The sequence below is a fragment of the Simochromis diagramma genome, unplaced genomic scaffold (genome assembly GCF_900408965.1).
Source record: "Simochromis diagramma unplaced genomic scaffold, fSimDia1.1 OVJJ01000596.1, whole genome shotgun sequence".
Taxonomy (NCBI): Eukaryota; Metazoa; Chordata; class Actinopteri; order Cichliformes; family Cichlidae; genus Simochromis; species Simochromis diagramma.
This window is the reverse complement of record NW_024387245.1, coordinates 20,692,066-20,718,172: the sequence shown is the minus strand read 5'-3', so window position 1 is coordinate 20,718,172 and position 26,107 is coordinate 20,692,066. Positions and strand designations below refer to the sequence as shown.

Genomic DNA, 26,107 nt, shown 5'->3' with positions numbered 1-26,107 from the left:
CCTGAGCTACAGCCATGATGATGATGACGATGACACACACACATTAACTTCAAAGGAAGTGGGGACATGAATTTGAACGCACATGCCCATGCATGCCCAGACGCCTGTATTGCAAGTGCTGGTTATACAGTTACAGGCTGGAATGATTGTACAGCATACATCTTTATTGACTTATATAATAACTGGGTGCACATTTGCATTTATTTAGCATTTTCTTGAATCCACATAGGGTCAAAAGTGCATACAGGCTCAAATGTATAGATAAACTCACTTAAATATTTCAATGAGTGGTGCCAAAGGTTCTACAATGTCTTTTAACTTCATAAGGCAAAGGCCTATTAACTTTTCATTAGTGATTATGATTATGACTACAGCTGGTAGTTTGTCTTTGCCAGCATAAAATGTATTTGCTCAAATTGGACTGACCAATAGTCAGCGTTATAGGAAAGTCCAAGGAAGATTAGGATCTAAGTAGGAGAATTATAGATTTACACAAGTTAGGATGCTGTCTTGGAACCATTTTTAAACAGCTGCAGATTCCAAGCTCATTCATTCAAACAATTGTACACAGGTACAAGACATTTTGATTTGTCGCCATTTTGCTAAGGTCTAGAAGAAAACCCAATATATCACCCTCAGATATAAAGAAAGTTGTTTATGATTTTCAATGAAAACCCAGGAACAACCAACTGGAAAGTGCTGAAACACCAGCATCACTGTACACAGCCAGAGTTTTATTTTACTGAGCTGGTGCTGACCAAGAAACAAGCCTCTGCTCTAAAATGGACTCATTCATGCTCAGCTTAAATTGAGCAGCTGCCACCATGGAAAATCCATTTGCCTTCTGGAGAAAAGTTTCATGGTCAGAGAAACAAAGATTGAGCTATTAGGCTCAATGACAAGAGGGAAGGTGAGGGTTTCAAAGCTAAGTGCTTTGTATCAACTGTCAAGTATGGTGATGATAGTATGATGCTGAAACTTGGACGCAGTTGGCTGTTCCAACAGAAGAATGATCCAAAATTCATATCAAAACTCAGTTTGGAAAGCAGAATAACATTAAGCTTCTGGAATAGCTTTCCCAACGCCCCAACCTCAACCCTATTGAAAATTTATGAACAATGCTAAAAGAGGCATCCATGTCTGGAGACCAACCAATTTAAATGAACTCTACCAATTCTGCCAAGAAGAGTCGTCAAATATCCAGCCAGAGTTATACCAGAAACTTGTTGATGGCTATCAAAAGGTTGAGGTACAAGTTACTAAGGAACATTTTACCAAGTACTGGAGGTGTACATGCTTTTGTTGTACAATGTGTTCTCCTTGTTTGTGAACAGATTGGTGAACTATCGCCAGTCACTTTAACCATCGTCAATCCCTGACACCATCATCCATTGGCTAAACCCCTGCTGAGCAGAAGGACAACTTTGTCAGAGAAATAAAATGTTAAAAAATACCAAACGGCATCACAGGCTTACAGGCAGTTTAGTTTAGTTTAGCAACAGCATTGTGATTCATCAAACAATACGTTGTATGCCTAAATTAGAATAAACTGAAAGCTAAAAAGAAGAAAAACATTCCAAAGAGCCTCACAGAATTGCAGTAAATATTTAAGGGCAATTCAGCATGAGCACTAGCATCATTAATCATTAAAATAGCCTGCTGCTAAATTGGGATGATCAGTGTGATAAGCTGAACAAAGCATGCCCAACAAGATTAGATTTACAGATATTTTGCTAATAGCATATTTACCAGAGCAAACGAACTGTCAGAGAGATAAAATGAGGAAATATATTAAATAAGGTCACAAACTGACAGATTTAAAGGCAATTTAACATTATGCTAAAATTCTTTTCAGAGCCATCACAGCATGACTTTCAATTCTGTGTTTCTTAATCAACAAGTTGAACTGTTGTTGTTTCTAACAGGGTCGTCTAGGAGATGACGGCCTCAAAGGGATACAGGGTCCACAAGTAAGTTTGAGTTAAATAAAGAAGATTGCACTCTGCATTTTCATTTGGGCAGATTGTGTTTGCCCAATCTCACTCACTGCTTTTTCCTTTATTTAACGTGGCATGTTTAGATTAGGTGTTGAAGAATATGTAGTTCTGCATGCTGTTGAAGGTCTGCCTAGAAAACAAAACCAGTCTGCAGTACTTACTATTCAATTCTATGTTTTTGCTGATTGTCCCGTCAGACTTGTTGATGAAGCTATTTTTGGTCAGGCTTACTGTGACTCCCACAATAAGACAAAATAAAACTAATCATTTAAAGATCATCGAAAGCTCCAGTGAATGAGATGCAGCTGTTGTAAGCTGTTACTGCAGGGAGGGAGCTGTCTTTCCATAAAACTGAGTATGCTGTATTTACATCACATAAATTGGTTTTAATTGATTCATTGTTGCTGATTTCCCTGCAACCCGTTCTTGTATTATATTACTCACAATCCATGAAACAATCATCACAAAATGAGTACGTTACCAGTCATTTCATCATCGACGTGCTCCAGCGGTGCATAAAAACAGAAGAAGTGTTCTTTTGCAATCGTTTGCATTTGTTAGACATGTATATAGGCAAACGGGCAAATATATTGGTTTAAAATCTCTTTAAATTAAAGTTGATTTTATGTTATTGATTAATTGTACACATTAAAGAGAAAAAATGTGTTGTGATTAAATCACAGGATGTGCTTCAGGAAGTGTTTACTCCAAATTAATGAAAAAAATAATCAGTGAGCAAAATAGTGATTTTTTTTATATTAGACTTTAAAAAAATAACCTAATTGAAAAAGTTTCAATTTGTATTCTTTTTTTCTGTCATTTTTAAGGGTCCTCCAGGTCTACCAGGTCCTGATGGGGCAATTGGAAAACCAGGACCAATGGGAAGCAAAGGGCCTCCAGGACCTCAGGGACTACAGGGGCAGGCAGGAATCCCAGTGAGTGGGTACCTACCATCGACTGCTGTTACCTCATGTTGCATGGAGAGATAAATGTCCATGTTATTTGTTTTTCAATACATGTAAAATCTACTGAATCATCACAAGAGTGCATAAAAGCTGACGTGCATGTCTGTTGGATCTGATCAGGGTCCGCAGGGTGCTGATGGATTATCAGGGGAACCAGGGGAAAGAGGACCTAAGGTAAATTACAGTAAGCTTCAAGAATTATGTAATGTAAATGTTTTATAATGACAATCTCTTATTTCTTCCTTCATTAATGTTCAAACACTGAAACTTCCAGGGTTTACCTGGATTACCTGGAGAAGCAGGCCCCATGGGACGACAAGGACAGCAGGTTGGTGTATTTTGTTGTGAAGCAATTAAAACTTCTTAGATCTGATTTCTTCACTTACCTCTCCTAACTGCTGGGTCTCTGAAGCCAGCTGATCAATACTTAAGGCACTTTTATCTAATCTTATGAGCTTTTTCCTTATTCTGTATATTAGATTTAAAGAAAGTGTGTAGGAATTACTGACACCTGGTAGTAAGATTTGAGCTCAATTTTCTTTGCCTGTGACTGTGTTGAGTCACCATAATATCCACTGATGAGATAACTTGAGACAGATATTGATAAATTCTGTTTTGTTAAAAAGAAAATGTATTTTTGATTAGCAGAGAGATTTTCAGTCCAGAAAAGGTTACAATGTTTTGTGCGGACACCGGCAACGATTTTGTTTTTGCTTTGTGCTTGTAAAGAGTACAATAAAATTAGCGTTCTCAAATTTCTCTTGCAACGTCACAACTTTAAGCTGCCGTTGTTTTGTTGGTCCATTTTGTTGGAATAACTTGGCAGTGCACCATGGCAAGCTCCATGAAAGAGAACTAGCTTTTATATTATATATTATTATATATAATGTACACTGATTAATTAAACACTAAGTCACATTCATGGTTCATGCTTGAGTAGCCATAATGACAGAGCCTACAATACAACCCTTATTGTAATTGTTCCATACTTTGAACATAAACTATGGTGTGATTAAGGCCCTGTTTAATGCTTATAAAGAAAATATTATTTTTAATTGGCTTTTTTAATTGCTCCTTTTTTTTGCCACCAATTAGTTTTATGTTTTTCTATTAGAATTTAAAGTTTTGCTGTTCTATAAAGCAGTTTTCACATTTTTCATCAGGGTCCTCCTGGCCACACAGGAATCGAGGGCCCACTTGGAAGGAAAGGAGACCAGGTCAGTGGTAACAGGACCAAAGTTGTATACCCGAAATTATAAACCTTGGACTCCATTATTGAGGAAACACTTGAAATAAAATGTCTTTACTCTCATAACAATGTCAGAGTCAGACTTGAAAAACACTTCTGCCCAATCAGAATTGTAAGTTACAGTGGTCCCTCGCTTTAACGTGGTTCACGTTTCGCAGCCTCGCTGTGTGTGTGTGCAGTTTTCAATGTTTTTTTTTTTCTTTACAGCGCATTGTGTTCTGCGTCCTGATTGGCTGTAGACCATTGTCAATCAATTTCGTGCCTTGTCTCCTGTACAGTACAGAATGCGTTCAGCTTGTCAAATTTACATAAATCTTCGATTGGTAGCAGTGTGACTCTGAAGTGGTGTACTGTATGTTTGTTTTCTCCCCGACAAACACAACAATGTCGATGAAACGTCATCACCTGCGGGTGCCTTTTTTTTTCATTCTATAATACTGCACTTATTTTTCTATGAAGGTTTGAACTTTGAGAGTGTTTAAGCAAGAGAGAAAAGTGTGAAAATGTTCATGTCTGTCTGAGAAAAGTGTATAAAGTGTGTAGTGAGGAGTTTTACAGCCTTAAAACATCTGCAATAATTGTAAAAAATTAAGTAGGCTACTTCGCAGATTTCAGCTATTGCGTGTTATTTTTGGAACGTAACTCCCACCATAAACGAGGGACCACTGTGCCTTGTATTAATCAATGGCACAGATGAACATTTTCTCTAATTCTTTTATTGCTACAGAAATTAAATTCACAATAAATGCAATACCTCTGTAGCTGCAGCAATACTCAGCGCCTGTTCATTAAATGCTCCATGCTGAGCAACTTTAAGAAAATGGAACAGTCTGGTCTCGGTACAGGAACCTTAAATGTGGAAGTCATTAAACTACTTTTTCTTTTGGACCTCATGAAGCCAAGGAGACTTTTAGTGATTTAGAACAGTCTGCAAGGGTCCAAACATTTGATAACTAACAACTTTTTAGCCTCCAAAAGCCTGATTTCTGACTCTCCTACACTTTCCTGTTTGACAGGGGGATTTAGGACCTTGTGGGAAACCTGGTTCTAAAGGGCCACCAGGAGAGAGGGGACCTCAGGGGGGAAAAGGCCTACAAGGACCATCTGGACCAGTCGGTAAAGAGGTAAGTACAATTATCTTTTGTTTACTTAAATTATTTCAGGTGTTGAAACACATGTCCAGCTGCTGTCTCTTAAATAACAGAGTTGTTGTACCGGTGGTGATTCTTTTTTTCCAGAACCCCGTTTCCTTTATTGAATCCTACAAGCATCCTGTCCAGAGTGTATTGTTGTGCAACAGATGTGCTTTTAATTATTGGTAGAATTAAATTACTCTCAGCTGAAAATCTGAAGGTATTTGAGGTCCTTTGTTTGTTTTTTTTGTTTTTTTTAAAAAGTATAAAATTGGTTTGAAAAGCATTAAACCCCCATTTGTGGTACATAAAATGTGGAATTCCATTTTCCTGATACTATGGTAATGACAGTACCTATTTCACATTTTTAAGGTTTTGAAGTCTTGATTTTATGAAAGAGCAGAGAGAGACCGTGTGGCTTGTAGTTTTTGTAATCATGTCAACAATGACATCTTTTTAAATCTACATTACACCCTGAAAGCACCACAAACAAAACAGGATGTGGCAAGATAAGTATCTTTTAATAATCTTTTCGTTGTCTGCAATACAACAGCGTTATTGTTTTTTAACAAAGTGAAGCCTGATATCTAGTTCAGCCAGCTCGAACTGTTTCCCACTCAAACCTCACTCTCCTTCCAGTTCGATGGTCTATTTAAGCAGAGAAAAATCTCCTATCCTCATGTTTTAACCCTTCCACCAACCCGGCTGTTGGGCTCGGGGGATATTTCCCTATGCCTCCTCATGTCCTCATAACTATTTGCGAGAAGTCGTGCTTGAAAGCTGTAGGCCAAACTAACCGTATAATCTTCTCAAACATGAGTTTTCTGACAGATCTGATTCTTTATTACATGTAAAACGTTGCCTTATGAAGAAGGAAAATATGTTGGTTTTACCTCACTGTAGGCTTCCTTGATGACTGAACCATTAAGTAACTTCTGTTCCCTCATCTTCTTCAGGGGGATGTTGGACTTCCCGGTGAAGTTGGAGATCCTGGGCCCAAGGGGGAGAAGGTAAGCTTCAGTTTAGTTAAAAATACAATATATTGAACAAGCAGGCGAGTTCTCTCTGGGTGATGTTTGCAGTACCGGTCATGCTGTTGTTATTGTGTGCAGGGTGAGCTGGGACCTCTTGGTTTGTCTGGTCGAGAGGGTCCCTGGGGACCCCTCGGAGAAAATGGTGACAGGGGTCCAAAGGGGGAGAAGGGCCACTTGGGACTGATGGTGAGAATATGTGTACTCAACAGTTCGGTGGAAGTTGGATGTTACATTTTAGTAACACTACCCACATTTCCTTCAAGCTTGTTCAGTTTCAAAACACCAACAGTGAGATTTATTAGAGCAATTTTTAAGAGCACTGAAATGCAAAAGGGTGACACAAAGGATAGGTTATCTAAGATCTATCACTGTAAATTAAACAAAGAACTTCATTCAGATTTATTAAAATCATTGGAAACTGATGTCTTCCTCTTGAACAGGGTGAACCAGGACTGATGGGTGAACTAGGCCCTGTGGGTCTGCCTGGGTTACTGGTGAGTTGAATACCAGAATGTAGAGTATTGATGCTTTTGATAAGCTGCTTAGAGTGCTTTTTGAATTAACCTGTATTGAATAGTTTATAGCTGTGACTGATATTTAATGACACACAGTTGGCTTTTTCCCTCACAACTCTGCAGATTGCAAACTGATGTTAATGTGCAGCTTTATTGTGCTGTGATTCTTTTCTCATTTCAGGGAATGATAGGTCCTCCAGGACGTCCAGGTCCCGATGGACCTCAGGGAGAGAAGGTAACAAAACAGTTTCTCATAAGAGTCACAGTGCTGTTAAGATTTATATAGTACATAATTCCAAATAAGAATTTTAAGCGTGCCCTCTAAGAATGTTTTTTCACGACGTTTCAGCAAACTTTTGAAGTGCTTTTCATTATGCACAATGAAGTCAAGCCTAAAAGGAGGCTCAGACTCAGAAAGACACTTCAATTGGTTTATTTTTACTGTGATGCGGGGTTAATGGACGAGTCGTAATAAAGAAGATGGTCTGCACTGGCAGGCAGGAGTTAGGCAATAGCTGTAGGCAGACTCGTTTCATCAGTCAGGGATAATCTGAGGCTCAAACCCAATAGTCTAGCAGCTTGATGAACGCCGTTATCACTTTGGTAGGAAAAGCCAGCTTAGATGCACAGCTGCTCAGTAGAGTTACTGAAGGGCAGGTGTGAATGATCAGTAGTCTGCTGGAGGGAATGAAGCCTCGTACCTGGACACACAAACATGGAAAGAGACTAAGGACAACAAGGGGAAAGAGACCTGGCACTAGAGGAACATATATATACATGCTGCATCAATGAGTCAGTCACAATTTACAGAATATGTTCTTTCTGAATTTACAGCTCATGTTATTTTCAGCCCAAACAGACTAAGGGCAGGGTAGGTTTACTCACAATATGCTATCTATACACTGCCTCAGTACATTTCACCCCAAAATTCAGTTTATTTGAGTGATGTTGAGTTTTGGAATGGTTAAGCGTACCGTGCCAAGGGGTGGGCTTGTGCGCTGTTCATGTGGACACTGCCGCAGCACACATCTAGTGCCTGAGTACAGACGTTGAAGATTTTTTCAACATCAGCTGCCTCTGAGCAGCACAACTGAAAATTGCTGTTAAATAATAAATACATCTATAGGGCCACCCCTGTTTTTCCACAAGTAACCTTAAAGTCAGTAGAATCCTCAGCTTTAATGTGCTTTGGCTCTTCTTTTTTTTTTTTTTTTTTTAAGGCCGACAGTCATAGTTTAATGAATGAATGATAATTTCTGCTTCGTACATGGTTGGCTGAGAGGACCTTTTCCTTACAAGGAAAAAACTGACCTGTTTTTTTTTTAATCAACATATTCTTTATTTACAGTACAGAGGCCTTTACTATGAGGATTTTAGCTGATGAGCATCAGTAATAAATATAGATTCTTAAATGCAACTTTAGTCCTTATTTTTTTTTCCTACATCTCTTTTATAAGTCTCCTTCATCAGGCTGCAGACAACATTTAACCTTTTATAGGGCACTATAATATTTAGTTCCTTCTATGACCACCCTCTATAAAGGATTGTTTAAATCAATCCAGTTTAATCGAAATAAATGATTTGCTGCAAAATTCATCTCGTCAGTGGTGGCTTTTACTGCTATACCGTTTATGTTTTTGCCTACTGGTGGTGGTCAGAGGGCCCGGTGGCGCCAGTGTCCGGCACATACTGACTGAATGTAGTGTAAAGCACTTTGGGGTCCTTAGGGACTAAGTAAAGCACTATACTAATGCAGGCCATTTACCATTCTTTATAGATTTTTAATAATCACCATTTGATGAGTAGGTGACACTCATAGGGATCATTTTCTGTGGAAGAACAGTCACATGATCTCTGAAAGTCCTGTTTAGATTGGCCGTATGCTGCCAACACCACCCCTTTCATGTGAACTGGGGAAACCCCGAGTTAAATTAGCACATTGATAACCAGCTAAATGTGATCCTGTATCCTGATCAGTGAAGTGAATCCAGATAACAGAAAGCTACCCTGGGTATGCTGAACGTATTTCTGGTATAGAGCCCAGAACCTGCAGAGCTCTGTTTAAAGAAATACTTAAGCAGTGATTTGAAAAGGTCTTCATCCATGTCTCTCTAGGGCGAGCATGGGCCCGTAGGAATTACTGGACCGCCGGGTTCAGCAGGCCCTCAGGTAAACTTTTTATTCCTTTTAATATTTTTTTTAACTTAGTGTGTAGAACATATATACATGTAAAATTAAATTTACTTTCTCTTTCTCATGTTTCTAGGGGATAATGGGGTCACGTGGTGTCAGAGGAGATCCTGGGAGGCTCGGACCACCTGTAAGTGCCTTCAGAAAGTTGTTTCAAAGTTTCAAACTAATATTTCAGCATTGTGCTACTTTCTGTTCTATCCCGGCAAACATCAGTCAGTTAAGTGTTTGAGTCAGAACTTTGTTTTCAAGTAATTTAAAGAAAGCTCGAGCAGAATACTACAACAGTCAAAAATTTTATTATGATCTTTAAAATAAATAATCGCCAAAGTAATTTAATAAACGCCTTTGACCACTGAAGTACCTGCAGGTGTACAAGATGTACTGTGTACAAGAGGTGTACTCAGCGCAGTTCTTTACTTGACCTGGCATCTAATTGTATACAGGATTATACAGAAGCATTCTACTTCAAAATCACATTCTCTTATGTTATCTTATGTTAAATGTAATCAGATTTGAAGGGCAAGGAAAAATCAAAGATGTTACTAATATGTCACAAGACTTGTACCACATTTGTGACTCCTGCAGGGTCCAGTAGGACATGCAGGACCAAAGGGACACGAGGGAAGTAAAGGAGAACCTGGGGAACTGGGATTCAAGGGAGAGCCAGGACCTCCAGGCCCACCAGGGGAGCCGGTTAGTTTGATTTAGGTCTTATATGTATACTCCACTGTATAACATTTATTAAAATATAATTGTGCGTTGCCATCTTAATAATAACATTAAATCTAAAAACTGCATCTGTCTATAATATATGACCTCTTAAAAACATCCTCATATTAATATTGATCACTTGTGCAGGGCGATGATGGTCTTCCAGGAATTCAGGGTCCCGAGGCTCTGCCAGGGTTAGAGGTGAAAACCAAACCACTATTTTGAATTGTAAAGACTGCACTTTTCCTGCTTAACAGCCCTGACTTTGTAACTTCTCTTTCTATCTTCTCTTTTCTTTAGGGGCCTCCTGGAGAGGTGGGACCCCAGGGCCTCCCAGGTCCTATAGGTGTTCCTGTGAGTGCAGTTTATAGCATAAAGTCACTATAGATGATGAAAACATGCCAGCTTGTTTAAAATTACTGTTCCTGGTTACAGAGTGTACCCACGATGTGTTTGTGTGCCTGAAAGAAAGCCGCTAATGAGAAAAAAAAATTGTCCTTGCAGGGAGTTCAAGGAAGACCGGGACCTGAAGGCAAACAGGGCATGAAGGGGGAGAAGGTACAATTATCTAATCTAATCTATCTAATCTATCTCAGCTAGCAACAAGTGCACAAAACACTAAAGAGGCCCTACTAATGTGTTGCACAAAATGCAATATTCAGCTGCACCCACACAGGAAGCATTTTGCAGCAATATGGTGACCACAGAACACGATGAATGACATTTGATGACTTAAGCAACTATGGGCAAAAAAATGATGATTCCAGCAAGAGTCACATGACAGGGTAGTAACCTGGAATGCCTATAATCACCTTTCAGCTTTAAAGTAATGCGCAACAAGTTTCATGAGACATTTGTCTATTCTTATGATTCCTCATAAAAATGGACAAAATGCCTATATCTTCTTTACTGTCACCTTTGGGTGCCATATATCTGAGTGTATATACATTCTTGGCTTTTGTGTCTGTGAAGGTTCTCAGTCATCCAGGTCATCGTAGTCTAAGGAGCTTGGAAAGAAAAAAGCGTCTGGAATTCTTTAAGTTGCTTGAAGACGTTTCACCTCTCATCCGAGAAGCTTCTTCAGTTCTAAGGTCAAATGGTGGAGAGTCCCAGATTTAAACCCAGTGGGAGTTTCCCCCCCAAAGAGGGGAAAAAGGACCCCCTGATGATCCTCTACCTAATCACATGAGCCAAGGTGTGAAAACAGGTGTGGGTCACAATCAGCCAGAGTTTCGGGTGAGCTCATTGTGAAACCTGGCCCCACCCTATCATGTGATTTCCTGAGGTCAGATGGCCCAGGGTGTGAGTGGGCGTTAAGGCGTCTGGGAAGAGATCTCAAAACTGGATTATAGATGGCAGACAGTTGGTGTCATAAGCCACCGCCTCTGCTCAAAGATAGTCGCTCACAGTGGACATAAATGGCTTCTTTCACTCTTCTTTCAAACCATCTGTCCTCTCTGTCCAAAATGTGAATTCTTGGCTTTTACTTTTCAAATAACTTTCCCACTTTGTGTTTTGCTCCACAGGGAGAAGAAGGCAAGACTGGTTCACCAGGGAAGAGGGGTTATGTTGGAAGGAGGGTAAGGTCAACGAAAGGTTTATGTTATGTAAGGATGTAGCGCCATAGTTTAATCATGTACACGCTAACAAGCAAAATATTCCCCGTGTGACTGTGGGAGGAGGAACAAATTCTCTGGGAGTTATGTTGAGAAGAGTATCCACTGTATACAAAGTGACTGGAAATAGCTTTAAGGATGTAACAGTGAGTCCACAGTTGTGATGAAGCTAAGATGATCTCTATATTATCAATATTATTATTTTTCTTTTTTTATCACGGCGTATTCATCCTCAGGGAAAAAGGGGAAAGGCTGGAGTCAGAGGGCCCAGGGGAGAGAGAGGACCAAAGGTGGGAACACAACTATATGCTTTGTGTAACCCCTATAGTTGGTTTAAATATGAGATATGACCTAACAGTAGACTGTGCTTTATTGTTTAGGGTGAAAAGGGAGACACAGGACCGGTGGGGCTCCCTGGATGGTCAGGACTCATTGTAAGTGAATTTGTGCACCTACCCATCCATACATCATTGTTGAAATTGCTTCTTCATTGGTCTACCACATTCAGTGAGTTGGAGACAAATGGATGATTTTAACAAATAGAATGCGTTTATTTTTATGTGATGTGTTTTTGTGTTCTTTACCAAGGGAATCCCCGGCTTACGTGGAGAGTCAGGTGATCAAGGTCAAAGGGGTGAAAAGGTAAACAAGTAAAAAGATAACTAAGACCGACTACAGTACTGTTCAAAAGTCTTGGGTCATCCCTTAGTTCTTTATGTTTTGCTTACAACTACTTATTCAGGCTTTCTAAAGGTCTTTCAAAGTGTCTTTCATCCTGTCTGTTAACATATGTTTCATATCTTCTTAGGGTGACAAAGGAGACATGGGACTGCCTGGACTACCTGGAGTTGATGGCATGAAGGTAGGAGCAGTTAACAGATTTAAAGAGAAAAACTGTCGTAAACAAAACAAACAGGATCATTTAACTTGTAGTCTTTTGTGGGATGTAAATGACTGTTTAATATGTTTGGATATATCAAGATAATTTGGAAAATAAGAAAAGGAAGACAAACGCCAAATGAGATTCACATAGTGGTTCATTCTGATCAAAGAACGCTCATCCAGGTGGTTCTGGTTTTTATTTACTGGGGCCATTAAAAACACTAGAAACATTATATCACTGCTGCTTTGGGATTTTCCTTTTTTTAGGGTATCCGTGGTCCTGTTGGATTGCCTGGTCCAGAGGGTCCAAAAGGGGAACAGGTACACAAAAAAAAGACTGCAGCATTGTTAGCTCTCAGGTTTAGAGCCTTGAATTTTCCCATGTGTAACTGTGTTTAAATGATGTTAAAGATTGACAGATGTTTATGTTTCTCACTATACTGATGTTGTCTTAGGGAAACATTGGTCTGCCAGGGCCCAGGGGCATGTCAGGGATGCCTGGATTGCCTGTAAGTATTATCTCTCTCTAAATCTTTAATATACTTTTGAGTATGGCAAGCTTATGCAACATCTTTTATTCATGATAAATTTTTTCAGCCCTCTTTAACTGTTGTATTTTTCTTTTTCTGTTTGTCATTTTCCCCCCTCTGATATGCAAAGTTTAGTCAGGAAGATATATCTTGGACTTTTTCAATATTTTATGTTTTCAATTCAAGAATTTCACATGTTTTGCTCAGACACTTTTTGCCAGGGTATGTCTGAAAAATGAAGACAAATGTTATTGTTTTATAATAACCCCTGCAATTTCTGCATAAAGGCAGACTGCTATCTGTTAGCCTACCCTGTTCTTCAGCTACTAGCCTGTGAAATAAATCATCATTCAGAAGCACTTTATAACTGTTACACCCACTGTGTCTTAAGGAGAAAAAATGTCCATTGACTAAGATTATAAAATCAGCAAGGGTACAGGTGACAGGCTCTTAATGCAGCTGATAAAAGCAGTCGGAAGTCGATAAATGCACTTCATACTGAAAAATCACACTAATGCCCTTTTCTTCCCCTGTCCTCTGTTCTTGCAGGGTTTGTTTGGATTAAAGGTATGAAATCATCACCTCCAGCTCTCTTGTTCTTCTATATCAAACACTCTTCAGCTCTTACTCACCACTCTGTGAAGAAAATGGCCTGTTCCCCCTTTTTTAAGTGACTCACATAATCATAAAGATGTCACACTTGGAAGTTGGCAGTCTAATGCGATCATGCAGCAGTCTTTATTTCCTTATAGGTGTATGTGATAATTAACAGTTTGATATTGCCATGTGGAAGAGTACGGAATTGTATTGTTATATTGTTGCTATTATATATAATTCTCCCTGCAGGGATTGAAAGGCTACCAAGGTCTGCCTGGTCCACCTGGCAGGAAGGGGCTGCCGGTAAGTCTACAACAGATGGGTAAAAAACACTAGGCTATCATGTTTGCTCTAACAATGCAAACAGTTTTCTGTCTGTTGCAATACCTGGGTGCAGGGCTTTCCCATCTTTCCTACTTCATCTGATCTGGGTGGAGTAGAAACTGTGTTTGCCCCAAATTTGCTCTCATGGGTTAGCAAAGCTTGTTTGGAAAGCTTGAAACAAAACCCAAACAAGGGTGTACAGTTTAATTCTAATTACCCTGAATTACATTATACTAAGATATTATAACAGAATTATTCCCAGTTATGTCAAATGATTGATATAATACTTTTTATCCATTTTGGCTAGTTTGTAATAGTTTAGGTTTAGTCATTTGAAGATTAATCTTGTGTTTTAGGGTCCACCTGGCATTCCCGGACTTCCCGGAAAGTCACTGAACATGACCTTGTCTCAGCTCAAGGCAAGTAGTTTCTAAACTGTATTGCCAATTATATGTTGGAATTGTTGTTTTCTGTTACGAAATATTCGATTAAAATTGCATATTAAAAAACATTCCTTTCCAACAACTGGAAACAGTATGTGTTTAAAAAAAGAAAGACAGAAATTAAAGATATAGAGATATAAAGAAATAAGAATTTTTTAAAAACCCCTTCATATCAAAATCATTATTTTTCATTAAATTTACATGGGCTCTAAACATTAAACTTGGCCGAATCATATTCTCCTCATTGTCTTCCCATATCCAGGACCTCATGTACATGTCAGATAAGCCCAACTACCTTCTGATCCAGACGTTGCTGGATACTCTTCAGGAGGAGCTTCGGCTGCTTTTGGATCCTCCTGATGGCAGCAAAGAGCATCCAGCTACTACCTGTCTGGAGCTCTGGCTCTGTCACCCTGAATACAGCAGTGGTCAGTTACTGAAACTTTAAAGTAAACACTAAAGCAACACTGAACGATTGTGAATGATCCCCAAGCTAGATGGAATAAAAAAAGGGTTAAATGAGTGTGTCCTGCTCCATTACAGCTTTGTGCTATAATAGAATAGATTTATAGAATAGAATACATTTCAGAGGAAAAATGAAAAAAGATTAGTTAATTTTTCTCTTATTTGGTTTTGAGTAAAAGCTAAAGTGAGGCTTTGTAGATGATTGACCTGCATATTCTCTGTGTAGTGTGGTTCAGCGTGTGGTTTAGGCCATCTAAGCCAGAACTTCACCTTACAACAAAGCGTCCATCTGTTTCAGTACTTCTAAAATAATTTGAGTCATATAATCAACAAGCAGAATCTACTAGGTTCACCTCCACCTCTTTCCCAAGGTCAGCTCTGATAGGCTCCCTGTGCTCATAGTTGGATAAGCTGCTTAAGATTATGGATTAAACCTATTTATACTATTTATACATTCATATTGTTATTAGAGCAAAACCAGTTGAAGTGCTTTGGTTTTTAACATTACCCCTGTACTTCACCTATCTCTGAAGCATGGAGGGTAAGTAGCCTTGTGAAATGTTTGCATTTATTTAGGCTCATTTAACACAGATGGTAGATTTAAATTCTTGTCTTGCTGTTTATGTTTTACTGCCACTTTGCTAAGAGTCCCTAAGTGCTGATATCAAGTCTCAAAATCAGTTTGTTTCAAATAACATCACCCAGTAAAATGCATGAATTCTTTTCCCAGCAGCATTGTGTATATAGATAAATGTTTTAAAATAAATGTTATTTTCCATTTATGACTTTTTTCCCTTTGAAGAGATTATTTTATATAACTTTATTTTATCTATTTTATCAGCATATAATATATTGACAAATACATACATACTGTATATGTTGGTACATATATTAAGGTATATTTGTATATAAATGATAATGAATATGGGTAATTCTATTTGACTATCAAAGATCCAAATTTGCAGATCGTCAGCAATCCTGTTGCTTGTTGCCACGGGGATATTAATAGTTCACAGAAGACATATTTTTACACTCCAGCCTCTTTAATGCTTTCCTTTTACAGGCCAGCATGTTGAAGTTCTTGTGCTCCCTGTATTTCACTGCTTTTACTGTCAGCATGGAGCATACTGTAATACTTTGATCCCTGGGTTTCTCATTCATTTCCTGCTAACCTTTCTGTACAGGAATGTATTACATTGACCCCAACCAGGGCAGTCCTGCCGATGCCCTGCTGGCTTACTGCAGCTTCTCTTCCACATCAAAACAGACCTGCCTTCATCCTCAAGACTCTCAGGTATAAAGACATCAGCAGAGAAAGTCTGCAGGAAATTGTACCTCTGAATCAAGGACATGGCCACTATCATTTAATGTATTTGTATTGTAGGTGAATCGTCATTCACCTCATGCTTCTGCAGTAGTGACTTTAACTTGAACCTGTATCTTTGTCTCTAAACAGGAAATTTCTTTTGCACTTTTACACTTTTTCTCCTTTTTTTTTTTCAACTTAAGTGTGAACAGTTATGAAGCTATGAGTGGGAATAACATAGTAATAAGCACTTAAAAATGTTTGATTTGCTAATTTCACTGCTGAGATCTTCTGTACCCTAGAAATGATCAGATTTGACAATTCCAAAATTTCTTGTCTCTTATATAAAACTAAATTCAATGAGCTACATCAAATATATTAGATAAAATGTATTTAACTGAATTTACATGTCACCCCTCATTTATTAAATGTTTCAAATTTAATCTGTTTGCATCAGTCAGAGGTATGCATGAAGAAAACTAAATTGTCTGGTTGCAGGAAGGAATGAAGCAATGCATGGCTAAATTACTTTATATTCATCTGAAGGGTATCAGGTCATGTAAAGGACAGAAACTATTATTATTCTCATTGTATTGTGTTTTCCTGGTTTCATGGTTGGTTCAGTCTGTTTAAAACCACAAAACACACTCACCTTTCACCCTATCTACTCTAATATAGTCCAGCCTACATAAATAATTGACTCACTCAACCAAAGAGAAATGTGAATTGGTTTCGGTTAGCATGAGTCGAATACTGCTTTAGTCATGTCTGAGCAGCATGGTAATTCAGGATTTCATTAGCAACAGTCTGAAAACGTTGACTACATAAAAGTGGGACATACAGTCAGTTTGGGAAATTGTGCCTTGTTTTCATCTGCCTACAGCTGCCAACGAAAGCGTGGATGGAGGACTTTTCCGAGGAAGGATCTTTTCAGTGGCTCAGCAAGCTGGATCAGGGATTTCAGGTGAGTGAATACCTCTGGGTGGCACTGCCAAAATTAAACATTAATTCTAGGGCCTGGGTTCTGCTAGGCAAGAACTTCTTGGTGATACATTTATAAAGTTGGCTAGATGAACAAAATAGGCAAAAGTTTCTAAAGTGGGGAAAATGTACTCTCACATTATTAGGTAAACGTGTTCAACTGCTTGTTAACACAAATATCTAATTAGCCAATCATGTGGCAGCAGCTTAATGCATGTAGACATGGTCAAGACGACCTGCTAAAGTTCAAACCAAGCATCAGAACAGGGAAAAGAGACACTGCTAATGACATGGTGTCATGTATATGTAGTGGAGATGAGGACCCAAATGCACACTCACAGATTGACAGAGTTAAACAAAAAATGAGCCATTTATTTGGACTGTTGACCAAAATACAAAAGATGAAACACAAAAATACAAAAGGGAACTAAAAAAGGCTACTTACAGAAACCTAAACTGGGAATAAACACTAGGGAAAATGCCACTGAAGCTGGGAAACACAAGGCAAAAAACACTGATGCTCTGCTGTGTATATATAGACGGCAACTACATATTTCTAAAAGGGTGACCGGGGGACTGGAAATGGAAAATAGGGGAAAACGAGACACAGCTAAACAGAATCAAAGCAGACGAGATAAAAGAAACAAAACTCTAGACGACAAACAAGGAACCACAACCTCCCAACAACAAACAGGAAGTGAGATAACTAAATGGGGAAAACACAGACATGACTAGACTAAATACAAGGGAAAAGACACAAGAGGATGAAACACTGGGAGAAGAGCTAAAGTCTAAAGCATGGATATCAAAAATAAGGTCCTGGGGCCAGAGTCAGCCTTCTGAAGACATTCGTTGCCATCAAAGATCATTTGATGCCTTTCTTTTTGTTAAATAAAAATGTATTTTATGCTTGAGTAAATAAAACACCCTCTAAAACACTGATATTCAGTTGTTACTGGACACATATACATTGAGTTCATCGAACTTGATTTGCTGAAACAGTCGCCTCCTGGAGCTGGAACTGCAGGTTCCACTTGAGCTTGTAAATATGGTTGGAAACCAAAATAATGATCTAAAATAGGCTAAACAGCTGGAAACACCTCACATTACACAAAGAAAACAGGAGATGATAACAATAACAATAATGCATTTATATTACCACACATATAATTAATGTATTTTTTTTTCAGTTTTCCTTTTATTTAGTGTCTTTGGCCTGATTTATAATAAAGCCTTTCTGATAACTCTAATATGTTTTTTATAGTTTTATTATCAAGGTGCTAATGTGGTCCAGATGCGCTTTCTGAGATTGCACAGTGGCACAGCTGTACAGAAGGTTACCTACTCCTGCCACCCAGGACACAGACTGGGCCCGGCCTACCGAGATGTCAAATTCCTCACTGACTCAAGGACACAAAGTTACCTCGGAGCAGTTCAAGATTGTGTGGTATGTAACAGAACTACTGAAAAATATCTTCCTATTTGACTTTTTTTCACCTCCTTTTTGCCAGATTTGCAAAAGGTTGGACAGATTAACTCAACATGGGCAGGGTGTAGAAGGACATAAAGCTCTGTTAATCCAAGATAGTTTGGAAGGAATTCCCAAAGGCCCGAAATAAAAAAAATTAATTAAAAAGTGAGAAAAATATCTGGCATCTGTATAAATGTAGTAGTTATCTGTAAGAGGAGTGAAGATATTTGAAGATACCACCTTTATACAAAACAAAAAATAAAATACTGTGTACTGTACTGAAGATCCTGAATGTTTTATATATAAGTAAATGGCATGTGGTTTGTGGAGCTCAATGTGCAAAAGATATATACAGTTTTCAAAAATCATGACTTGCTTATTAAACAAAGAAAAAAGAAGAAAAGTAGTTTCATGTAAAATGGCATAAATGTGTCAGTCTGCTATCAGTTTGTGACTGAATGGGGTCAAGTTGACAATTACATGCAATCTGTTTGTGAGAACACAATGATTAACTGTGATGAATTGGCAAAAAATCTGTATCGATCTGCGTATACAGGAATTTACATTAGCTAATTAGATTTAAAGTACAGCCAAGGCCTCACAGATTTGAGACAGAAATTCCAAAAAACCTTCACAAATAGGAGTTTGGTTACTGCAGTCGTATTGAAGCTGTATTTTTTGGTCCTGTTTATGTGCGTACATGTCATTCTGTCACTCTGTGTGTAAACACAATACCTTTAAAAGTTTTAAATAAATTCTGATACAACTTTGTTCAAGTGTACAGTGGGGTCATCCGTTCAAAACTGGCTTACAATACAATGCAATACAATTTCATTTATATAGCACATTTAAAAAACCACAGGTATGCCAAAGTGCTTCACAGAACGAGTTAGAGCAATAATAAATACAAATACAAAACACAAAATACAAATAAAATATACTAACAGGCGGGTGATATAACTAACCAATAATACACCAGGCATAGTAAGCACAACCCGAAAGGCTGAAGGTTAAAACATTCTAAATATTAATAAAGCGAAAAAGATAACTTACAGTACACCAAAAATGCGGGTTCTAGGAGGCGGGGAAAGCAAGGCTAAACAAATAAGTTTTTAATCGAGATTTAAAAGATTGAATTGAATCAGACACCCGAATAGCTAGAGGGAGGTTATTCCAGAGGTAGGATGCGACAGCGGCGAATGCGCGGTCACCTCTGATCTTGAGCCGAGATCTAGGTCGCACCAGGAGCATTTGGCCTGCTGATCTAAGCGCTCTCCCAGGGATATAAAAGCTGAGGAGATCCGTAAGATAGCTGGGCGCGGTGTTATTTATGATTTTAAAAGTGAGCAATAAGATTTTAAAATCAATACGAAATTTAATAGGGAGCCAGTGCAGGTCGGAAAGAACTGGAGTAATAGACTCAAACCTGCCAGTTCCAGTTAAAAGACGCGCTTACAACCTTCAAGGTCAACTTAATGATTTATTGGCTGAAACTTGGCAAAAGGTTTAATAACTTAGAAACTATGATTCTTACAGTTGTGGTGTGTCAACATATAGAAAGTACCATGTACAGATTTCAATTATTATGTCACATTTGACCTCAAGGTCAATAGGTTGACCTAAAAGGTCAAAGTGATAATAACGCTATATCAAGTATTTTAAAACTGTTTCTTACAGTCATTGTTTATATTGACAACATATAGGTGTATAGGGAATGATATATGAGGATTCTAAACATCGCAATATTTTATCATGACTTTGTTCTGTACATTACAGTTACAGGTTATAATCATTTAAAAACACAACAGTTTGAATACATGTACAATGACCCTGAATAAGATTTACTTTGGGTTTTTTATTTTTTTTAAAACAAAGTAAACTTCATGATCAAAAACTTTTTTTCACTTAATATTTATGACTAAACATTTAAGTGAATTTTACTAAACAATTAAATGAATGCTACAAATATAATATATTCACATAAATAAAAATAGTAAAAAAAATATATTCAAAATGATATCAGGTAATGGGTTTCAACTGGGAAAATAAGAAAAGGCTGCACTTTGCACGTTTTAATGCACTAAAAGTACATTTCAATACTATTCCCTTAAAAGTAAATATTGGTCCGAGACTGAGCTGTGTGGGTGGGGGGTTGCGCTCTCGCAGTTATTCTTGTTTCTTTGATCTTAACAGAGAGAGTTTATGTATGTATGTATACCATTTATGTATATTCAATTCAAGAGAAAGAGAAACTTATCTAAAGCTGATCTCTACTTAGGGTTTACTACTGTAAATGTTCAAATGTAATCTATTTTTTGTTCATCAGCCTGGAGAGGAGATGGAGTCTGGTCCTCGGGAGTCTGTGCTGGAGTTTGAGGACCTCCATCTCCTTCCTCTGAGAGACGTGGCACTAATGGGAGGAGGAAACGCGACATACCAGTTTGGCCTCACTGTTGGACCTGTGTGTTTCAGCTAGAGGTGGGAGAAAACTGTACCATCCCGGAAGACTCTCAGGTCCAGGACACAAACTCTCTTTAAATCATGGACAAGTGGAACCTTCCAGTCTGTGAAGTTTTTGCTTCTTTATCCTCTAGTGTTGGAGGATTTTATCCCTCAAGTTCAGTGACTTTGTATGACTGAATCTTTGAGGCCAATAGTGCCCCCAGGCTTTTTTTCACGGAGAAGGCAATTTCGTTTACAGAGACATTAAATAATTTAAGTGTATGTTTTTTGGGTTTTTTTTTTTTACAAGCATCCTTTATACAGTGTTTTGTTTTTTGTTATGCAGTTATGCAGGGATAGTGTTACAGCTTGCTCACTGTATATATATAAAACGTCAGACTGTCCTCACTGATGTCTATAACAATGTGTTCTTTACAGGGACACGGCTTCTGGTGTCCCATAGGCCTGTAAAGCTCTCACTGTAAATCCGCTGTTCTAGTACTGTAAGTGAACCTAGGTGTCATTTTTCTCAAGGTGCTAATTTTATTCAAAAGACCACCATTTATTTAATACAAAAACCAATAGAAAGGGACAGTTATGTTACTTGATTTTACCTGTCTGTTGTCAACAAGACCAACTGTCTTCATCTCTTGAAATACAAATTATTGTTTATTGTTTTCAATGTTTAATGTTGCTATGTTTTTTTTTGTTTCCTTTCTTTAAATTTGTCTCAGGTATGACTACACATGTTGGCACTGAATCCGATGTTGCCACTCTGTTGTCCAGTTTTGTAGTTTGGCCTAGAAAATCTTGATTTCAAACATTGGCTAAATACACATAATCCAACAGTGATTTGCTAATGGTAAATGAAAACACAATATGTGATTGTCCATCCCTCATCTTGTAGCTAGAGATACTCACCAGAGAACTAAATGTGATGCAGCACGAGAAAAGACCAAGTATCATGGCTGTGCACAGAAACAGCCAAGGAACAACCAGACTTTCTAATATTTTCCATGTTTATGATCACTGCCTGCAAATATCTCTCAAAACAATATCTGTGAAATGCATTTTATTCAAGAGTTTAATATGCATAACTTTGCATATAAGCAACACACAGTTTTGGTCCACATGCTCATCCAGCAAAGCTCTTGGCTACAAGGAGGAAATCCTCACTCAGCACAGCCGTATGGGGTGAGCTGGCCAGCCAGCCAGTGAAATGTCATCTCGGTTGTGGGCAAAAGACCTGCAACCGACAAATAAAGGCTATCTCATCTCATCTCAAATGTGGCCCTTTAGCAATGCTGGTGGCTTTTCTGACTTGTGGCGGTAACGCTGTGTGGCTTGTGATCCATTGGCAGTCGCTACAAGTGACTGTTAATCTATTTGCATCATTACTGAAGTAGAATAATTTACAGAACGGATACAATTTCAAATAGAAAATAAAGATAGGTAAATGTTTTTGGACGCTAATATAGAAGTTTTTAAATTTTAGGAAACCAAAACCTTAAAAATCTTGGACAAATGTGTATTTCTCCACAGCTGAAAATAGCTGGAAAAAAAGTAATTATTAACTCCAGATTCATTTGTGGTTGTGCATAGTATCATGGTGGCATAAAAACTGTAGCGCCCGTATGTCTCAGGTAATTCCTCAAAGTTGTTTTTCTAACAGAATTCCAGCCTCACCTCTCTAACTTTGTCTCCAAACCGCTCAACCTGAGCTATCTTTCTGATGTACTCATTTCTAATCACGTCCATCCCGGCAAAAATCTTAACATCCTCAAATCCTGAAATCTGCCCCCCCACCCACCCTTCTGCCTTCTGTCATCTGTCTTTCTGTCAGTGCCACCATCTCCAAACCATGCATCATAGGTTTCACTACCACGACCATTAAATTTTGAGAAGATGTTTCCGCATCCAATAACTAAGTAGATAATTAAGTAAATAAACAAATTAGTAGTACATTTTGAATTGGGTTACACCTTGGAAACCATACAGGAAAAAAAAAACTAAATTGTCAGACAAAAGTGGGTAATAATCCAATACAGTTTACCATCACATAGACTGCATGCAATGAAAGCCTGCAAAGACATGACTGGTCAATGCAACTACACGTGGAAACCAGAGCTTTCAGTACCAATCCCTTGGTACATTCTACATATTCATATAGAGATTACCAGCCGTATTAAAGTTAATACTGGTTTCCAGCTCCATATTTGTAATTCATGTGCTTTACGACAGCAGCTTTGCATGATTCACAGTTGGAAAAAAATCCTTATTTACCTGACACTGATCCTTTGTGCAGCCTCAAACAGACTGTTTTGATTCCTTTCCCTCTAAGCCAGCTTTGTTGTGATTGGCTGTCCCTTGCAAACAGAATGTTCTGACAGCAAGTGGGTGGGTCTTCAGTGCTCACATCCAGAGCTTTGACTCAAAAATGACCATATTAATATTTATTCTGTCTTTGACATCACAGATCCAGTATAAGTAAACAAAACAAAGCAAAACGTAATCTAAGCATTTACAGCTCTCTCTAACACGTAGACCTTTTTTTTTTTTTTTTTTTTTTTTTTTTTTTTTTTTTAAGAAATTACCATTTAATTTAAAAAAAATTGAATCCACACTAGGTCTAGAAATATCCTGATTATCTAACTTACTGTTTTCCTCCATTTTCTTTAATGTCTTGGACAAAAAACTGCTGGAATCTGACAATCTGTCACATTTTAAATAAATGTTTCATATCCTTCTCCCCCACACATGTAGTCCTACATCAGAGTTTTTACCCTTTTAACATGGGAAATGTGACATTCAACCATGTGAGAAGTGTTATGCAAACCAAAAAGTGAGACTAAACACATATAACCAGTAGTAGAGTAGTACCCTGACCCTGCTAAGATTCTTTGACTCACTGTTAAACAAAATTACCCACTTAGCTTTGAAAAATTTCTGTTTACCTGAATTTCTTCCTTATTCAGTCTGCAAAGTGCTTGGGTCCAGTGGCAGGAGGAAAATCTCATAGCTACTCTGCAGAATTTGTGCTTGTGTCCCAGAGTCGGTCAGCTGTGAGTGATGAGCAGTGTGCTGCAAAGTGTGCATGGAGAGTAAGATGTCAGGGAGTTGGTGGTGAGAGCCCAAACAACATCAGTCCAACTGGAGAACTAAAAAAAACATCATTCTCAAACCAAAGTCTGCCGGGAACCAGAGAGCCAGAAGTCAACCAGATGAATTACAATTAAACATCTCAGTCACATTTGTTTCATTCTGGCTTTGTGTTAAATATGTAATATTTTCTTTTTTGTATTTAGATTTTATAATAGCATTTTATATGATTGCCTTAGCTGGCTGAGACTGATCATTCTTACTTTGCTTGTTTTGTAAAATTATCACTCTTAAAAATATGAAACAAAATGCTGGGCATCTAACTTGTGTGATCCCTCCATCAACTTGTTCAAAGTGTGTCAGCTGAATTAAAAAAATACATATACATAACCAAATATTGTCTCAGTTCAATTTTATTATTGTAAGTTTTGGAATTATTTGGTCAGTGAAAACCATCCAACATATTTTGAGTGTTTTTGATGAAACTAAGGTAGGAAGCTATAATTCTTTGATATATGAGAGTGTTAGAGGACTTACTAAACAAACGTATCTGACTTGACAGCATTAAAAAAGTAAAATTAAATGTTTAATAATTTTTGTGCTCAACCAAACAGTTGATTTGTCACTTTGTGGTGCTAATGCTAACATAACCTAAATGTTATTAAAATTGATTATTTGCCATAAAATCAGCCCACTGGACCCATTTTATTTATCCATTGCTGTTGATAAATTACATTAAGTGTTAGCACAGCAAGAATATGCTAAAATAATTTCCTCAGTAAGTAATTTTTGTAACTTTCCGAGTTAATATTAGTAAATATGGTAAAAAAATCAAGAGTAACATGTGGAAATCACAAATATCACAACTAATTACCGTTTGACCAAATTATAGTAGCTGGTAAATTAATATTATTAAGCTGTCAAAATTATAATTTCATGTTTAACTAGTACTATATAGACGGTAAGCCGTTAAAAGTCACATGCTCCTGTGGCAGATTTGTGAGCGATGTCTCATGATATCATCCACCTTCAACCACAGTGTGTTTGAGGTCATGGTTTCATATGAAGCCAACAGGGCTGGCACTCTCCACCAGTATATTGCTAACAAACTAGATGAGTGGGGCTTTAAATTGTTCTGCCAAGCAAGTTCATCTGGCATCATCCACGACTTGCTGCTGTATCAAGGGGGGATCTACATTCTTCAATGCTCCCCTCAGTGAAAAGGAACAGAAGCTACCTCTAAGGGGCCAAAGTTGTAGAAATCACTATGCAAACCCATAAAAGAACCTGAGGTCTTCACAAGTTTCAGCTTGGTCCAGAACTTGCACATGTCCTTAGGTGTCAGGTGCATTGGTACTGTATGACCAAACTGCACCGGTGGAGCTCCCCTGATGGCAGACAAAGACCTGATGAAGAAGGGCCATGGAGCCTGTGATTACAGGTCTGATGAAGGTCTGATTGCAGTAAAATGCCTCTTTCATTGGTCAAACGGTGGAGCAAAGAGTTCAATGCAAAGATCACCATTTGATGCCCATCACTCATCCCTGTATATAATTAGCATATGGGAGGAACTGAGCTTTCTGATATGCTATAACACCTGTATAAGACAAGTTATAAGTCACAAGTTAAGGAGATGGCATATGCCACTGTTCGGATACATCCTTGACTTGAATTCCTGGTCTACAAGAGGGACTGTGCCCTAGTGGACCAGAAACCGATGGCTCTCAAAAGGCTTGTGCCTGGCTGTGTCTGAACCAAGTTAACAAGCCAGCATCTACAGTTGGACAACCATGATTCAGCTCTCCATGACCACAGAATAAATGCTACACCCTAAGACCCCAACGACCAAAACCAGTAGATGTTCTTGATTTGCAGTTTTTGTTTTGTTTTTTTAAAAACAAAAATTATTTTGCACAGTAGCATTCAATCAGAAGTGGCCTGAATGTGAGTATTTTGTGCTGCTGCACATTTTTCACAGTTGCAGATTTAAAAAAATGTATTTTGTTGTTTGATATAATACTTTCCTTTGATGAAATGAATATTTTAAAAACTACAGGGTCTATTGAAAAAAAAATTGATTGTGGTTATTACTCACCCAAGTCAATAAGAAATGTAAACAAAAAAAAAATGTTCCATTGCTTTTTTTTCTTAGTG

General features: G+C 38.0%; 1 protein-coding gene across 2 annotated transcripts in view; it reads left to right on the top strand.

Moving 5' to 3' along the window:
- Nucleotides 1-24,348, top strand: part of si:ch211-196i2.1 (collagen alpha-1(I) chain) — a 110,891-nt gene extending 86,543 nt beyond the window's left edge. For both annotated transcript variants that reach the window (XM_040000035.1, XM_040000036.1), the window contains 31 exons: nucleotides 1,926-1,970; nucleotides 2,825-2,932; nucleotides 3,083-3,136; nucleotides 3,237-3,290; nucleotides 4,126-4,179; nucleotides 5,228-5,335; nucleotides 6,301-6,354; nucleotides 6,457-6,564; nucleotides 6,819-6,872; nucleotides 7,075-7,128; nucleotides 9,009-9,062; nucleotides 9,160-9,213; nucleotides 9,672-9,779; nucleotides 9,945-9,998; nucleotides 10,098-10,151; nucleotides 10,302-10,355; nucleotides 11,324-11,377; nucleotides 11,650-11,703; nucleotides 11,794-11,847; nucleotides 12,002-12,055; nucleotides 12,222-12,275; nucleotides 12,563-12,616; nucleotides 12,751-12,804; nucleotides 13,375-13,392; nucleotides 13,672-13,725; nucleotides 14,103-14,165; nucleotides 14,452-14,617; nucleotides 15,839-15,948; nucleotides 16,844-16,924; nucleotides 18,206-18,388; nucleotides 20,739-24,348. In XM_040000035.1, the coding sequence (XP_039855969.1) occupies nucleotides 1,926-1,970; nucleotides 2,825-2,932; nucleotides 3,083-3,136; nucleotides 3,237-3,290; nucleotides 4,126-4,179; nucleotides 5,228-5,335; nucleotides 6,301-6,354; nucleotides 6,457-6,564; nucleotides 6,819-6,872; nucleotides 7,075-7,128; nucleotides 9,009-9,062; nucleotides 9,160-9,213; nucleotides 9,672-9,779; nucleotides 9,945-9,998; nucleotides 10,098-10,151; nucleotides 10,302-10,355; nucleotides 11,324-11,377; nucleotides 11,650-11,703; nucleotides 11,794-11,847; nucleotides 12,002-12,055; nucleotides 12,222-12,275; nucleotides 12,563-12,616; nucleotides 12,751-12,804; nucleotides 13,375-13,392; nucleotides 13,672-13,725; nucleotides 14,103-14,165; nucleotides 14,452-14,617; nucleotides 15,839-15,948; nucleotides 16,844-16,924; nucleotides 18,206-18,388; nucleotides 20,739-20,888 (2,274 nt within the window). In that variant the 3' untranslated portion in view covers nucleotides 20,889-24,348. The remainder of the gene's footprint in view (nucleotides 1-1,925; nucleotides 1,971-2,824; nucleotides 2,933-3,082; nucleotides 3,137-3,236; nucleotides 3,291-4,125; nucleotides 4,180-5,227; nucleotides 5,336-6,300; nucleotides 6,355-6,456; nucleotides 6,565-6,818; nucleotides 6,873-7,074; nucleotides 7,129-9,008; nucleotides 9,063-9,159; nucleotides 9,214-9,671; nucleotides 9,780-9,944; nucleotides 9,999-10,097; nucleotides 10,152-10,301; nucleotides 10,356-11,323; nucleotides 11,378-11,649; nucleotides 11,704-11,793; nucleotides 11,848-12,001; nucleotides 12,056-12,221; nucleotides 12,276-12,562; nucleotides 12,617-12,750; nucleotides 12,805-13,374; nucleotides 13,393-13,671; nucleotides 13,726-14,102; nucleotides 14,166-14,451; nucleotides 14,618-15,838; nucleotides 15,949-16,843; nucleotides 16,925-18,205; nucleotides 18,389-20,738) is intronic.
- The last annotated feature ends 1,759 nt before the right edge of the window (nucleotides 24,349-26,107 follow it).